Raw genomic sequence first — 16858 nt, forward strand, 5'->3', positions numbered from 1 at the left:
GCTAAATCAGACAAACATCACTTAGGCACACACACACAATTCAAAACTTAAAGCATATATTGAATTCTCATAGATTATTTCTCAAAATGCTTGTTTATCAACGTGTCAGCACCTTTTCAACGGAAATGAAACACTCATTTATTCTTAAATAGTATATTATGATCAGAAATTGTTAACACAGAAAGCATGTATTTACTACACACTGGATATGGTTCAAGATCAGTTTCTAACTGGCACAATTTAGAATGACATTTTTAACAGTAAAACACAAAACTGAAGTTAATGAATGAGAGGCATGCTGTACTGGGACCTAATCTCCATGGGCAGCTTCCCTAAATGTAGGTTCAAGGAACACAACAATTAATTGTTCAGCCACGAGCAGAAGAAAAACTGTAAACGTAAAAACAGAAGATGCCTTAAAAATTTCAGAAATGTAGCACAATACCTTAGAAACACATTATTGCATCTCTAATATAAGAACTTAAAAAAGATTTTTTTCCTTTTTTCCTATGACTAGCAATAAACAAAATTCAGAGTATGGAAATATTTACTCTGATATTTTCCTTCAACTTAATTTCATGTTGCACCCCAGGGAAAAACACATCTAGTTAAACATTGACTTGTAAGTAAGAAGCATTGGTATTTAATGGACATGGAATAAAACTAGATGTGAAAAAATTTGCTTTGTCTTCCAAAACCTTCCTATTAATACAATGATATATGTTAAGAATGTCTAATCATTATGCTTTTATTTTTAAAGCTATGAATAAAACTGTAGTAAACTTTCTATCCATGGGTTGTATAACACACTTGGAAATTGGGGTGGCGGGGAGAGGGAAATTGGGGATGGAAGCCATAGAAAAGTAAAATTGTAATACCAATTCTGAACACCCTCAGCTACTTTAAAATATAGTAGCACTTATACTACTATAAAATACAAATCTATCTTTATACTACCACCTAGGAAAAACTGCTTTTTAAAAACTTTTTATTTTGAAATAACTTCAGGCTTATAGAAAAGTTACGTAACTAGGAAAGGGAAATCACACATACCCTTCACCCAGCTTTCTCTTACGTCCACAACTTGTATAACCACTGCATGACTACCAGAACTAGGAAATTAACATTGGTGGACCAGGGCTCCCCTGGTGGTGCAGTGATTAAGAATCCGCCTGCCAATGCAGGGGACACGGGTTTGAGCCCTGGTCAGGGAAGATCCCGCATGCCGCGGAGCAACTAAGCCCGTGCACCACAACTACTGAGCCTGCGCTCTAGAGCCCACAAGCCACAACTACTGAGCCCACGCACTACAACTACTGAGCCCACGTGCCACAACCACTGAAGCCCGCACACCTAGAGCCCGGGCTCCATAACAAGAGAAGCCACCGTCACGAGAAGCCTACGCACCACAATGAAGAGTAGCCCCTGCTCGCCACAACTAGAGAAAGCCTGCGTGCAACGACGAAGACCCAACGCAGCCAAAAATAAAATAATTTTTAAAAAAAAGATTAAAAATATATGTATGTATTGGTGGACTATTATTGCCTGAACTACAGACTTTATTTGAATTTTCCAGTGACCTTTTCCTCTTCCAGTATTCACTCCAGGGTCTCACATTGTATTTAGTTGTTGTGTCTCTTTATAAAGTCTCCTCCAATCTGTGACAGACAATTTCACAAACTTAACCTTGCCTTTCATGACTTTTGATGAATACCGGTCATTTCAGAAAATGTCTCTCAACCTGATGTTTTCTCACATTTAGATTAAGGCCATGCATTTTTGGCTGGAATACCACAAAAGTGATATTGTGTCCTTCTCAATGTATCATATCAGGGGGAGAATGCTGTCTATATGTCTTATTACTGACAAGGTTCACCTTGATCACTTGGTCATGGTAACCAATTACAGTAGAGAAAGCCAATTTCCCTTTGTAATTGATAATGTCTTAGGAGGAGATACTTTAAGGCTGTGTTAATATACTGATTTTAGCAACCACCAGTGGATTTTGCCTGTGACAGTTATTACTGCTGTATTTGCCTAATGGAGATTTTGTATTTCCCTCGTTCCTTCTACATTTATTAACTAAAAGTCTTTTGTAAGAGCTGTCCCTTCTCCTCGACTGACTGATTGACTGATTTATATCAGTATGGACTCAAGGGCATTTATTTTGTTCTATGTGTTATAATTCCACAAAATATATCATTTATTTTGTTGCTCAAATCAGCTCAGTTTTGGCTATTGGAAGCACCTGCAGGAGCTCCCATATCCTTATGATAGGCATGCCCCCATTCATTTTAAGCCCTTCCTGATTTTTTGACACTGCAGATGCTATGGGTTCATCTTGTACTTTCCCTGCCCCAGCCCTAGAACCAACCGCTCTTCCAAGGAGTCCTGGTTCCTTTTATTAAGAGAACGATATTTAGAATCCTTTTATTAAGAGAATGATATTTAGAATCAATATCTGAGCTCTGGGTATGCACATTGCTACTGGGATGTCACTGTTCCCAAGCCCTTAAGTGGCCAGAGAAAGGAGACATTGTATACATACTAACCAACACATACACACAGAGCTATATTTATTTCTGTATGTATATTAAAAACCATGAGTTCACACTGTTAGCTCAAGATTCATTCTAGCATTTTCCCTTTCCTCATTTGTAACAGTGAGAGTTACCTCAGTCACTATAATTTTGAACCCTTGAATACATACTGTTTACTACAAAATTCAATGAAAATGTACACATTAATATCCATTTTTTGTTTCAGTAACATAGAGGTAAAGACTGAATATATGACTACATAAAAATTATAAATGTCCTACTACAAAGAATCAGAAAGTATAAATAACAATAAACTAAAAAAAAAAAATAACATGTATCTGTCTTTTTAAAAAGTACCCACAGTATAAAAATAAACAACTTGATACAAAAAATGACAATACAGGGGGCGGGGGATGGGTGAAATGGGTGAAGGAGGTCAAAAGGTACAAACTTCCAGTGATATATAAGTCATGCAGATATAACGTACAGCATGGTCACTATAGCCAAAGCAATTTTATAACAGAAGAACTAAGTTGGAAGCCTTCTACCTAATTTCAGAACTTACTTGAAAGCTGAAGTCATCAAGATAGCACGGTATTAGTCAACAGACATATAGATTAATGAAGGAGAGGAGACGGTCTAAAAATAAACCCAAACATCTAGGATTAATTTATTTTCAAAAAAGGCAACTGAATAGGGGCAAAAAGGAAAAAACCGTTTCAACAAGTGTTGCTAGAATTAAATTTCTGTATATATATGTTTAAAAAATTAACCCTATGTCACATCATACTCAAAAATTAATTGAAACCAGAGCACAAAGCTAAATGCAAAAGCTAAAACTTCCAGAAAAAGACAAAGGGAAAAAAAAAATCTTTGAGACTTTGGAGTAGGCAAATATTTCTTAGAATATAAAAAGCATGAAGTATAAAACAAAATAACTGATAATCTGTACTTCACTGAAATCAGAAAATTGTGTTCTTTGAAACACACTGTTAAGGTAATCAAAAGACAATCCACAGAACGGGAGAAAATATTTACTTCGCACATAGAGAAGTTTTTCTAGACAATGCAAAGATAGAGTACACTCATAGGATAGTACACCCAGTTGCTTTCCAAAGTGCTGAAACCAATTTACCCTCCACAGTAAGTGTAAAAGAGTTCTGCTTGCTCCTAATGCTCACAGAAATTTGATAACGTCAGACTTCAAGCTTTCAGTTTGGTAGATGAGAAATGACAGTTCATTTGGCTTTTAATTTGCATTTCCCTTATAATAAGACTTATCATTTTTTTATAGGTTTATTAGCCATTCTTATTTCCTTTTGTGAAGTGCTTTTTCAACCTTTACCCGTTTTTCTGCTCTGCATTTGTCTTTTTCTTACTCAGTTGTGTGTGTGTGTGTGTGTGTGTGTGTGTGTGCTTAACAATCTCTTGTCAGTGACCTGTGTTATAAATACCTTTTTCCTCTTTGTGGCTTTACTTTTTACTTTCTAAAAGGTACTGTTGATTATAGAAGTTTCTAATTTTAATGTAGTTGAATTTACCCATTGTGTTTATTATTTGGTTGGGCTTTCTGACACCTGTTTACAGAATTGTTCCCCATTCCAAGGCCAGGTTTTCCTATATCATCTTTTTAAAGTATTATTTTTAGCTTTCATATTTAAGTCTTTAAATCTACATAGAATTGATTTTTTTGGCTATGATGGGCAAGAGGGATCCAATTTCATTATTCTTCCTTATGAATAGCCAATGGTAAGTATACCATGTATCAAAAAGTCTATCCCTTATTTCACTGATCTACAATGCTAAATCTATAAAGGGTCAAATTCCTATGTATACATAGAACCATTTCTGTGCTGTCTATTCTGTTCCATAGGTCTATTGGTCTGTTCTTCACGAAGATAGCACTATAATAATTGCTATAAATTTATAATAACTTTTGATATAAGTAAGGGAAATCCCTCCACCTTGTTCTTCGTCTTTAGAAATGTCATGGCTTTTCTTAGCTCATTGTCTTATCATATAAATTTGAGAATCAGCTTGTCAAGTTCAATAACAAAAAACAATAACAAAGACCCTATTGGTATTTTATTTGGAATGGTATTGATATAAAATTGTTTGAACTTACAGAATTAAATATGTTCATTACAGCGACCCTGGAGCACACATATATAGGACATACAAATGTGAAGGAACCATTCTGCAGAGCTGTCAGAAAACTTCAGACCAAGGTTATTTAAATATCAGATATAAGAAAGGCTTATGCAAAATAAAAGGGGGTAGGGGGTTGCCACTAGCAATACAATGCTAAAACCTGTCACTGAATCTGCAACTCAATCAAGGTAACTAGTATATACATTAGATGGTTAGCAGAGACTTATACCAATGCTGCATTACATTCTAGACCAAAAAATTGGTATAATGCCTTTGTACTACATTCTTATAAGGATATAGATCTCAGAGTACCACAGATGTTATATTTAGCTACTGAAATATTTTTAACAAAGTCACCTCAAAGCCCTTTTGTATATTAAATGGACCACTAACAGAAAGGACCACTAACAAATGTTTCAAATAATGTACAGGAAGGTTGGCAAATTTTTTTCTGTAAACAGCCAGATAATAAATATTTTTGGCTTTGTAGGCCATACAATCTCTATAGCAACCACTGCTGTTGTAGTGTGAAATGCCAAACAGTATGTAAACACGTAGGTACTGCTGGGTTCCAATAAAATTTTATTTGAAAAAAATAGGCAGGGGGCGAGGGTTGACCCATAGCTATGGTTTGCTGGCCTGTGGTCTAGAGTACAACTACATCAACATGACACACGTCCACAAAGCTGGACACGCGTGGGGAATGAGTTTTGTGGAAATAACTGTAGCCTGGTATGCTGATATGAGGTACCCATAAGGAGGGATGGCAGAAAAATACTTTAAAGATGCTCAGCTTCAAACATGGCATAGCAGTGGAATATTAGAACCTTTAAAAGCAGAAAAACAACTGGTAAAGAACAATGAAAGTAAGATAGCAAGTTCAAGTGGCAGTAAAAAACACAAGCTCTATAGTTAGAATAATAATAAATCACTTTAATAATTTCACAGAACTGTGTACTTTTAGATGGAAGTGGCCTTAGAAATAACCTTGTCCAACTTACTCGTTTTATGGAAGAGGAACCTAAAACCCATAGTGTAGCAAATTAACAAAAAGAGTTGCAAACTAAAACTATTTTTGGAGAACAAGGATGGGATTACATCACCAAACAGGGTCTGTAATGCAAGTGTCAGACCTCAGTTAAAACGATAAAGCTGTTAAAAAACATAAATTATTTATAAGTAAGAACAAGAGTAGTGAAATTTCCCAATTGATCTGAACTTAGTATGTTGATGTAGTTAAAATGAGAAACAGGTAATAAATATGTAGAAATTCATCTAAGTAAATAATATACAAATACATAAGAATACAAATAAATAATTACAAAAATATTTGGTGTTTTATTTCAACACATGTATAATAATATGGCCAAAGAAAACTGCATTTTTATATAAATCCTCTGGGAACTAATATAGATTACCACAAACAGTAGGAATCAGTATGTATTGTAGAATATAATATCATGGGCTTTGGGGGCAAACTGCATCTGGATTCATATCCTTTATAAGACAGATAACCTTAAGGAAGTTACCTAATTTTTAAGAGTATCAGTTCACTCATATATAAAATGCTGACAGTAATACCTACCTTATAAGATTCTTAGGAAGATTTTAAAAAGTAGTCTATACACATATAAATGCCCCAATACATAGCAGATGTATTTCCTTTCTTTATTCTTCTATACACGATTCTGGTAACGATAGTAATAACTAACGTTCAACTAACACTTATATGTCAGGCACTTTTCAAAGTGCTTTGCATACGCTAATTTACTTATCCTCACAGTACTCACTCTGTGAGGTAAGTGATATTATTATTCCTATTTTTTAGTTAAAGAAACAGGCAAAAGCATTTAAGGCCACACAGCTACTGAGTAGTGATTCAACATTCAAACCCAAGCAATCCAGAATAATGAAATTCCAATAAAAAGGCTGAACTACCTAAAGAATTAGCCCTGAGAGTAATATAAATGTCACTTATTCACTCTGATTAGTTCCCACTACCTCTTCCAATTTAAAATATAAAGAAAAATTACAATTCGTGCATTAAGGTAGTTTAGTGACCAGAACTACCATAGAACACTCAATGTAAAATAACTGTGAAGGACTCTACATTCTACTGGGTTCCTCTATTCTGGCTACAGAAGAAAATCACATATGAAGCTTTAAAAATAACATAGATGCCCAAACCCCACCCCTGACTTTCTGAATAGGAACTCCAGGGTGAGGCTCAGACACATGCATTTTCAAAACACTCTACATATGATTTTAGAGCATAGCCAGAATGAAGAATTACAGTTCTAAACACTGAAGATGTGATGGCAATGCAAGTCAAGTGGCATCTGGACCAGGATGATTTTCAAAGGTAAAATTACAAGCGAGAAGTGGCAGTAAAGAACAGGGAATGCTGAGTTAGGACAATGAGAAGAGAGAATGAGGTGGACAGTGGGGTAAGAAGCCAGGCAGGGAGGCAGGTTCCCTTGCAGGTGCCTGGAAGGCCAGGTTAGACACACAAGGGAAGGCAAATGGAAATGCAAACTCTATGGCCGAAGCGGCAGCTCAGCAACACCATCTGATGGCTTTTGTGTGACCAGTGAAAAGATACATTTTTTTTTGGTCACTGCTTATCCTTGCAAATGCGACAATGCTTTCTTCATCATTGTTGCTGCTTTTTTTCATAACTTGCCACCACTGCTAGTTTTGTTATTAATTGCAATTCAGTGACTTGGTCCCAATCTTGCTGAATAAAACACCTGAGATTTGGCTTAACTTTCTCACCTTAAAATGTAGGAAATAAATTCATTATTACATCAACTTCAACCAATATTAATATAGTCATTAAATAAAACATGAATGGTTAGAAAGTACACAAAGTATATAGGGGATAATTTTCACGACAGTAGACCACAACAAAGTAAAATCAAGCATAGCACCAGAATAATGTAAAACTCTAAATACAGGTTTCACAGAATTTAAACATTCCTGAGACAACATCTAACTGAGGCTTCCATTTGGTGGTATTACAACTGAACTAATCAAGAAGAACATAACTCTATCTTGTTTTAAAAAATCATAATAACAAAGAAGCCATTTATTCCAACAAACTCTTGGGGTTCTTAACTGTTTTTATTTTAGTGACTGTCTCTTGAGAATTGAATGGAATCTGGAACTTTTTTCCAGAACAGAAATGCAAGTGCACATAAACATAGCATTTTCCAGGTAACATCAGTGACACCGTGCACCTTGGCCAGCTGAAGAACCCTGGCGTTGTAGAATTCCTAAAGACCCACTGCAGGGAAAAAATTCATTTTCTTTCTCTATTCTAAATATTTCACAACATAGATGCAAACCATTTCATAAGTATGGGTATGTGGATTTTGTACATGTTTATCCCTCTGTGGCACCAGCAGATCCCTAAACAAATGATTCAACAGTGCTCCTATTTCCAGGTGAGCTGCTGCTTGCTGACATGCCCCTCTTTTGTGCAGCACCACTTCTGAATCTCACTTGTTTATAACACAAGACAACTGTGTGAAATGGTGAACACACACTGATTTAGATTTGGAAGACAAGTGTTCAAGTCCAGGCCTGACACTTTTTAGCAGTATGATGTTAAAATGTTTGACCTATGCCTTCAATTTACTGTCTGCAAGAAGAAAGCTTAATCCAACTTCATCAATGTTCAGTGAGTACTGAGCAAAGCTTCAGTGTCCTCATCTGATAAATGGTAACAGTGTTTAATTGATATGTTTTGAAGATTAAATAAGATAATACATGTAAAGAGCATAGCAAAATGCCTGGCACAGAGTAAACGCTCAGGAATCAGCTATTATTAATGTGCCTCATGTTGGATAAAATATCTGTCTTGCAGGGTAACAAGAGATACATGTGGACTTGGAATAAACAGTGTGCTAAATAAATGGTGGTGCCTCTCTCCACGTCTGTGGACATAAGGGGGAGCTGGGACACACAGGAATGAGTAACATGCTGAGCGGAGGCCTGGAGAGGCCGCCCATCTCCTCCGCTCCACGATGGAAGCAATCACTCCCCAAGCTCCTGCTGCTGCTGTTCCTGGCTGAAAAGACTCAGCTGATTCCTTCTGTGGGATTTGCCCCAGGATGAAAAGAGCTGCCTCACCCAAGGTCACACCCCTTCCTCAGGGCACCACCGATCCAATGACTGAATGACATGGGACTTAAAGGCTGAGGCCTTAGACTCAATTCAGGACAAGTCCAAAGTCTATCCCAGCTCCGGAGTTCCCAAGGTCACTGAAGCTTTCTAGGCAATTGAAATGCAATTCAACTTCTCCCCCTGCCCAACCCTGCCTCTTTCACTCCCTCAAGGTACTGATCCCAAGGATACTCCCACACACAAGTCTGTCTCAGAGTCGGCTGCCTAGGGAAGTTACGGCACTTGCCCAAAGTCAGAAAGCTAATGAGAGATCAAAATGGGATCTACTACAGATGTGCCAGCATCATTCCACAATTATAAAATGAGCAGAAGAGACCAAATGAAAGAATGAACCAAAAGATCTAAAAGGTAACATTATAAATAATTCCCTAAAATATTCTTAACAATGCCTAATTTGTGGATTGGAATAAAAATTAAGGAAGGTCCCTATTGAAGCTGAGTTGACGAGACACAAGAAGGCATCCATCCTTACATGGAGAGGAAACTGGGAAGATGAAGAAGGGAAATTTCCTGGGATGTTTTCCATTTCACTTCAGACGCAGAGACTAATTGGACCGAAAGGGGCTTTAAAGACAGAACAGTTCCTGCTCTTTATTTTATACAAGAGGAAACTGCAACCCAGAGGGTCGCTTTGCTTCCCAACAGTACAAGGTCACAGAGTAGCCTGGTCTAGGCCTCTTAATCTCCAGAGTCCTTCAGCTTTGTCTTCAATATGTGATTTTGACACTTTATGTAAAATGTAACACCCACAAAAGATTCATATATATTCCAACATAAGTATAAAATGTATTATAAAACTATGTATGACTTTTGAATTAGGCATCAGTGTCTCTCCCCGCCCTCCCCATCAATGTGGATAATTGGAATTTGACTACATTATGAGTTTTCACAGAATGGCTTTACGAGGAAGGCTAGAACTCCAGCAATTAAACTTCAAAAAATATTGTATCTTAATGGCCTTATCTCAGAATGAGGATAATAATTATTATCTCATTCAATAGGATGCCATAAAGACTAAATATTTAATGGTAGCAATACATTCTAAATGCCACATAAACAAATATCATAGCAATACCTACAGTAACTTCTGGCAGGTTAACATTATAGCAGGTTAATATTACACAGAACTGACTGAAAAGAGCCCAAGTAACACACAGAACATTTAGACATCTGACTGTTTCCAATCAAGAGAGCAAGATGTGGGACTTCCTTGGTGGTCCAGTGGTTGGGACTTCATGCTCCCAATGCAGGGGGCATGGGTTCAATCCCTGGTCGGGGAACTAAGATCCCACATGCCCCATGGCATGGCCAAAAAATTAAAAAAATAAAATAAACCATCTATAGATTTCAAATAATAAAAAAAATTTTTTAAAAAGAGAGCAAGATTTAAACTGATAAACATAAATTTAATCAAGACATCCCAATTCTTAAAAATCCCTGTGGTACGCAAATCTACCACCAAGGAATCTAAGACCTTTGAGGAAAAGATAGGACAATGGGATGGAAGTTGAAAGAAACTCATGAGTATCTTGAAAATACTTTAAAATTATTAAAATAAAATAGGGCAACCATAATAAGAGGAAAATATCGCGGACATTTTATACATTTTGAACTTGTTCCAATAGGTACTACATTATTCATTTTTATATATGATTTCTGCTTGCTAAGGAACCTCTCAGAATCTGTCTTTTGTCACAACGAAGTAATTATAAATATTATTTGCTAAGAAACATCACCTTCTGCCCTATCTACATCTACATTCTTTATCCAAAGTGCTCAAAGAACAAACTTGGTTCCAAAAGTCTGCACTATTTTGAATGTTTGGGTAAATTTTATTTCCCTTGCTTGGGAAAGCTGAGGTAGCCCCAGGCAAAAGTCCCTCCATAGCACAGTTCAGCCCAGGGTTTCCGGCATGTCAGAAACAGGCTTTGGGACCCCTTTACTGTAGTTCAGCTCCCTGAATTTTAATAAACCGAAGAGCAGTACTAAGACCCTTTGGTTCTTTTATCAATTCCTAGGGCTTCTTTGAAAAATCTCTATTTCTACTGGGCTATAGCTTTTTAAAAATTGCCTCTTTTCACCTAACCCATTTCCTCTTTTTCTAGTTACAGCAGTAACAATTTGCAGGTGAAACTATAAGTCAAAAGAAAAGACATACAGAAGCAAATTCATGAATATCAGAATTTTATATAAAGATAAACTGTGGTTAGAAAACAGACGATAACAATATTAGTCTAGATAACTAAGATAATGTGGTGTAAACTAATCCGCCTAGCAACCAGCCAACGGCTTGGATGAAAATCAGTCAGCGATTCATTATTTATGATGTTCCTACATTTATATACAGATACTAAGATATTAAGCTATATGAAAATTCCAGAGAAACAACATTTATGTTTACTTTCCTTGCAGGAAAATATAAAATACAAATGAATGCTGTTGAAATATTATATAAAACATGTTGGACTAAATCAGTAGCCTTCAAAATAAGTAATCCCTTCAAAAGGGAGCATCTTAAAACTTTTCAAGGAACACATAGTTTTGTAAGCACACGTAGTTTTAAGGCACAGTTAGTTTAAAGGAATTGATTTTGGGATGCTAAATATGCAAATTAACACCTTGGCTAAAACTGGGAGGGTAGAAATTTTCTCTCTTCAAGGAAAATAAACAAGGATGTAAGATGTCTGACATTTAAAGGGAAGTCTGTCATGCAGTTTTTTTAATGGATGATGATGGATATCAAACAGTTATGCCAAATATTCTACTGAATATATTTAAAAGAACAATAGTTTTATTTTTAAATGTCAATATTCACAATATCCTCAAAATTATATCTTTTGCAAATGTTTAAACTTACTATTAAACAGTTTTAGCTGTCACACTATGGAGAACAGTATGGAGGTTCCTTAAAAAACTAAAAATGGAACTATCATATGACCCAGCAATCCCACTACTGGGCATATGCCCTGAGAAAACCATAATTCGAAAAGAGTCATGTACTACAATGTTCATTGCAGCTCTATTTACAATAGCCAGGACATGGAAGCAACCTAAGTGTCCATCGACAGATGAATGGATAAAGAAGATGTGGCACATATATACAATGGAATATTACTCAGCCATAAAAAGAAATGAAATTGAGTTATTTGTAGTGAGGTGGATGGACCTAGAGTCTGTCATACAGAGTGAAGTAAGTCAGAAAGAGAAAAACAAATACCGTATGCTAACACATATATATGGAATCTAAAAAAAAAAAAGAAAATGGTTCTGATGAACCTAGGGGCAGGACAGGAATAAAGACGCAGACATAGAGAATGGATTTGAGGACATGGAGAGGGGGAAGGGGAAGCTGGGACGAAGTGAGAGCGTGGCATGGACATATATACACTACCAAATGTAAAATAGATAGCTAGTGGGAAGCAGCTGCATAGCACAGGGAGATCAGCTCGGTGCTTTGTGACCACCTAGAGGGGTGGGATAGGGAGGGTGGGAGGGAGATGCAAGAGGGAGGCGATATGGGGATATATGTATACATATAGCTGATTGACTTTGTTATAAAGCAGAAACTGACACACCATTGTAAAGCAATTATACTCCAATAAAGATGTTAAAAAAAAAAGTTTTAGCTGTCAATATAAAAATGTGCAAGGGATTAGACATTTCTTGATACTCATTAGAGAGATGGTGAGCAAAAAAGTTTGAAAGCCACCAGACTAAATCATGTCAAGGTTTCACTAACCTCTAGTATTCTAATGTCAAGATTCTAAATAAGGCTCTCTCTATATAAGTCCTAGGCTGTCTGGAGTGACACAGAAAGGTTGGGCCCATTAAAGAGCCCTTGGTAGAGAAGGTGAGATTTGAGCAGGGTTTTATGAATGGAAAACAGGGAACCTGAAGAACCTGGGAAAAGATGAAGAGGCCTCTGCAGGAGAGGGGAAGTGGACGTGCCCGGGTGGAAAATGGGAAGAGCGTGGGTTTTCAGGTCGCAAGAAGCTTGAGTTCAAATTCAGCTTTTACTACATTTTGGCTGAGCTACTTTGAAAAAATCTTCATTTCTATTTTGATGATCATCTGTTTTGATGATCAAACGAAGAGATAGAAAAGAAAGTGTTTTTTAGATTATAAACTAATAGCACATGTTAGTCATTAAACCCTTTTCACCAGAAACCATTGAGCAGTAGCAGTTTACACAATGGTCAAAAGCATGAGCTCTAGAACCAACAGACTGTTAAGACAAAAACTGCCACTTCCCGGAGGAACGATCTCAGCCAGGTTAACGAAACCTCTCTGTGCTCAATTAGCCTTATGTGTAAAATGGAGATAATTGAGGAACAACCCACTTTATAGGGTTATTGTGAGGACTAAGTGAGTTAGTGCATGTAAAGAGCTTAAAATCATGCTCAAAAGAATTACGTGGTTGCTTTATTATTGGTGGTGGTGGTATTCCTATTATTACTCCCTGATTCTCAACGTCAAACGGAGATCAAGAGATTACCAACCACTAATACGTATTTGTTGGATTAAGAATCTAAAAAGGGGTTGGGGTCGGGTGGGGAGGGAGGAGCAGGCAGGCAGCTAAGTCTATAAAAGGGCTTCAATAATAAAGCCACCAATATGGCTCCTTGGTTTCTCAGCAAAAGTATGTGACAATGATCTAGTGAACTTCTCTGCTGTCATAACTAACAAGTAGCCTATATCTTTTCCCCTTGCTTAAAAGCCAAAACCCCAAAAGAACACATTGCAATTTATGCTACAAAGAATATCTTGATATATTCGGTAGGATTATATTTGGTAGTTAAGATGGCACATTTGTTAGAAATGATTCTGCAATATGGTAGTAACATTCTGTCCTTACCTAAGGGAGTTCTGACACTAAAGGACCAAAAGACCTCATTATAAAATACCCTTACCTATTATTAACATACCAACCACAGAACCAAAAGTAGCAATATGACACAAACCCTTTGAGCTCTGAATGTAATTTTTTAGTCATTATTGGAATAATTTTATTGGAATACTTTTTAAATTACAGAAGTAATTCATAGTTCCTCATTCACGTTCTTTAAAATACATACATATATATTTATACACACACACACACACACACATTTTTTTTAAAAATAAAAAATTGGTCTTCCACCCCTGACTTTTCAAATCACATTCAGGACAAGATGCATAGTTTTTCGGAAATTATTTTAGAAGTTAGAAGTTTTGGCTAAAGTCTTGACCCAAATGTGGAAACACAAAGCTCAGAAATGTGTTATTTTAAGAAATGCATTTAAAAGACCATGTTTTAACTTTTAAAAAGAAGTCCCAGAACTATAACTACAGGGTAATGTGCCAAATAGATTGTGCTGCTTTCCAATTTCATTTAAGCATTCTATCCGAGCTAAAACTCAGGATATGTTCAATATTCTGAGATTCTGTTAACAGGTAATATGTACTGAGAAGCAATCGGTCGGCGTTAGGAATTTTTAACTTACAAGTATGTCTGGCCAGTGAGTAGTTGGATCCACCACTAGTCAAACCAAATCCCTCAGGAATTTGACTAGAGCTTCGAGGTCTGGTCAGCAGTTTAGGAGGTTCAATTTCTGCACCAAATTCAGCTCCTATTACTCCTAGTAAAACAATAGCAGTAGCTTGCTTCCGTCTTTCCTCATAAGATGTGGAAATTTTTTTCATTTGTGGGACACTTGATAAGCAACCTGAAAACCAAAACATAAGAATAGAAATTAAAAGACTATCAATACATATGATAAGAAACACATTCCAGATTGGTCTCTCAGGAATGAACAGGCTTTTCAACAAATGGCACTGGAACAACTGGTTTTCCACGTGCAAAAGAATGAATTTGGATTTCTACCTCTCACCATGTAAGAAAATCAGCTCAAAATGGATTACAGTCCTAAATATAAGAGCTAAAATTAAATAACTTACAGAAAAAAAAATGTATATTTTTTTATGATCTTGGGTTAGACAATGATTTCTTAGATATTATAGCAAAAGCATGAGTAATTAAAAAAATTTTTTTAAATTGAACTTCAGTATTAAAAACTTTTGAGCTTCAAATGACATAATCAGGAAAGTAAAAAGAACATACAGACTGAGAGAAAATATTGTCAAATTATATATCTAATAAGGGATTGTATCCAGAATACTTAAGGACCGCTTCTTACAACTCAATATTAAGAAAATCCAACTTTTAAAATGAGCAACCAATTTAAATAGATAATTCTCCAAAGATATATGAATGGCCAATATGCATATTAAAGCTGCTCAACATCATTGGTCATTAGAAAAATGGAAATCAAAACCACAGTGAGATACCACTTCACATCTACTAGAATGGCTGCAATTAAAAGGACAGACCATGACATGTATTGTTGAGTCTGTACAGAAATTGAAACTCTCATGCATTGCTGGTGGCAATGTACAATGATACAACTATTCATACTTTGGAAAATAGTTTGGCAGTTAGAGTTATAACATATGGCCCAGCAATCCCACTCCTAGGTATCTATCCAAGAGGAGTGAAAACAAATGTACACATAAAGACTTGTACATGAATGTCCATAGCAGCACTATTCATAAGATCCAAAAAGTAGAAACAACTCAAAAGTCCATCAGCTGATAAACGGCTAAACAAAATGTGCTACACCCATCCAATAAAATATTATTCAGCAATAAAAAGAAATGAAGCATTAATACATGCTGCAATGTGGATGACCTTGAAAACACTATGCTAAGGGAAAAAAGCCAGTCACAAAGGACCACGTGTTGTTGTATAATTCCATTTTCATGAAATGTCCAGAATAGGCAAATCTATATAGACAGAAAGTAGACTGGGACCGAGGTGAAATGGTTAATGATGGCTAATGAGTACTAGGTTTTTGAGATGAAAAACTTCTAAAATTAGATTATGATATCTGCACAACTCCAAATATACTAAGAATCGCTGGATTCTACATTTTAAAGGATGAATTTTATGGAATATAAATCATATCTAAATAAAGCTCTTTTTAAGAAAAAATTGCTAACTCATTTATTAATTTGCCCACTAACTTTACAAATATTTATTGAGCACCTACTTTGGGCCAGGGAATTGCAAACAGGAAAATAAGTAGTCCAGGTTCTCAAGAAGCTCACTAGTACATACAAAAGCAGAGCCTGTCCACAAAGGAGGAAATGCTGAATTTAAAACTCAAAAGATAAGTGGAAGTTTGCCAGGAAATAAGAGAGATGGACAGTAAGAGGAAGGCAAATGACGAATACTTTGTCCAGATGGACCAGAACGCAGACGCCCAACCAGCCGTTTGAAGAAGCGCTCACAACCTGGGCAAAGCTCAGTATAATTTCACATGCAGAAGAAATACCGGCATGACACCCAAAACATAATGGAGAACAATTTGAAATCTTTATTAAAGTATCAGTAAATAGGTAATGGGGAATTACGTTCTTAACACATAACACTACTTCTTAAAATTTATTTTCCCAACCTTTCTCTAAGGTAACTACACTTCATTCATTCTCCCAAATGCTCCCAAGATTTGGTGTTTTGCTCAGTCCTACCCTTTTCCAGTTCTACTTGTTTCTGTAAGTGGTCTACCTTTTATTTTTTGTTTGATATTTATTATACGATATCACAAGCATCAAAAGAATTACATTGAGAATATATAAAGAATATCATGAAATATACATGTACACAAGCAACTTTGTAAAATCTTAATGTTTTCCATAGGTGCTTCAGATATTTAAAAGTAATTAACTAATGTGGATATGACTAAAGCCTACCATGGATTGTGTCTTGACTTTACTACGTCTCCCTCTTGCCCTAGAGGTCACCATGATCCTGACCTTATCAAATACTTTTTATCTATCTATTATATAATCATATCAATGTTACCTGAAATGTATATTTTCTGGCCTTGAACTATGCTTGCATTCCAGGGGTAAACTCAGAGTACATGGATGAATGGAGA

General features: G+C 36.1%; 1 protein-coding gene across 6 annotated transcripts in view; it reads right to left on the bottom strand.

The window, feature by feature from the left end:
- The window catches only part of WDR7 (WD repeat domain 7), a 366979-nt gene that overhangs the window by 137255 nt on the left and 212866 nt on the right, over nucleotides 1-16858 (bottom strand). For all 6 annotated transcript variants that reach the window (XM_082416400.1, XM_082416401.1, XM_082416402.1 and 3 more), the window contains one exon: nucleotides 14363-14584. In XM_082416400.1, the coding sequence (XP_082272526.1) occupies nucleotides 14363-14584 (222 nt within the window). The remainder of the gene's footprint in view (nucleotides 1-14362; nucleotides 14585-16858) is intronic.

The sequence above is a fragment of the Balaenoptera physalus genome, assembly GCF_965194825.1.
Source record: "Balaenoptera physalus genome assembly, chromosome: 12".
In the NCBI taxonomy this organism is placed as follows: domain Eukaryota; kingdom Metazoa; phylum Chordata; class Mammalia; order Artiodactyla; family Balaenopteridae; genus Balaenoptera; species Balaenoptera physalus.